Source organism: Anneissia japonica, unplaced genomic scaffold (assembly GCF_011630105.1).
Source record: "Anneissia japonica isolate Jap-2015-1 unplaced genomic scaffold, ASM1163010v1 scaffold124114_len731_cov130, whole genome shotgun sequence".
NCBI classification, from domain to species: domain Eukaryota; kingdom Metazoa; phylum Echinodermata; class Crinoidea; order Comatulida; family Comatulidae; genus Anneissia; species Anneissia japonica.
Genome location: NW_022751417.1, coordinates 1 through 731, shown reverse-complemented (window position 1 = coordinate 731; position 731 = coordinate 1). Strand labels below are relative to the sequence as shown.

Below are 731 nucleotides of genomic sequence, written 5' to 3'. Positions count from 1 at the left end.
AGCTGCTTAACAAACGTCCTATTTGGATTGATAATTGGACGACATATTTTGAGGTAGTCTCGTGCATCTTTCAAAGGCCATCCTAGATATTTCATCATAAAAGACAGTGTAACGGTTGAACTTCGGCTCACACCTTGAACACAATGAACCATAACCCGGCCACCATGCCTTATAGCATCTGCAATAAAATCTGCAGCTTGAGAAAGACGTGGCCTAAGATTGGATGACAGCTCATCTTCCACGGCTATACGCAGATATACAAACTCATCGGGAAACAGATTTTTCATTTCTAACGTAACATTCACTATATGAGTAATGCCAATAGCCAGCAGCATTTCTTTATTCTCAGCCTGTTTCATATTTCCCTGAAAAAGACACCGCTCTAGAACAACAGAAGGATATGTAGAAATCTGTCTACGATGCTTTTCACTTTGAATCACTTCACTCGTACACAAAAATGGATAGAAAGATTGAAACTTACGATATCCTTCAGTAAGGATATACACATCACAGATTGTTCCTATTCTAGTTAATATACACTCCATTGTCTCACTGCCAATTGTCCCATTTTCATCATATAATATTATCATAGTATACCGAAATAACATGTTTATTTGACAGTCAAAGTCTGTATTGATGGCAGTATGTTTTCTTGCTGTCAATATGTGAGATGTGCTAAATTGCTCATTACTTCTTGAATCTAAAATCAGCATGTAGTAAGGATCATGAAT

The 731-nt window shown here is 37.1% G+C and overlaps 1 protein-coding gene across 1 annotated transcript; it reads right to left on the bottom strand.

The window, feature by feature from the left end:
* Positions 1 to 6: 6 nt before the first annotated feature.
* LOC117121625 (dual specificity protein phosphatase 1-like) lies at positions 7 to 713 on the bottom strand (the record flags this gene model as incomplete). Its single annotated transcript, XM_033266862.1, has 1 exon — positions 7 to 713. A coding segment is annotated over exon 1 (707 nt), but the record flags the coding sequence as incomplete, so codon positions are not given.
* Positions 714 to 731: the final 18 nt, after the last annotated feature.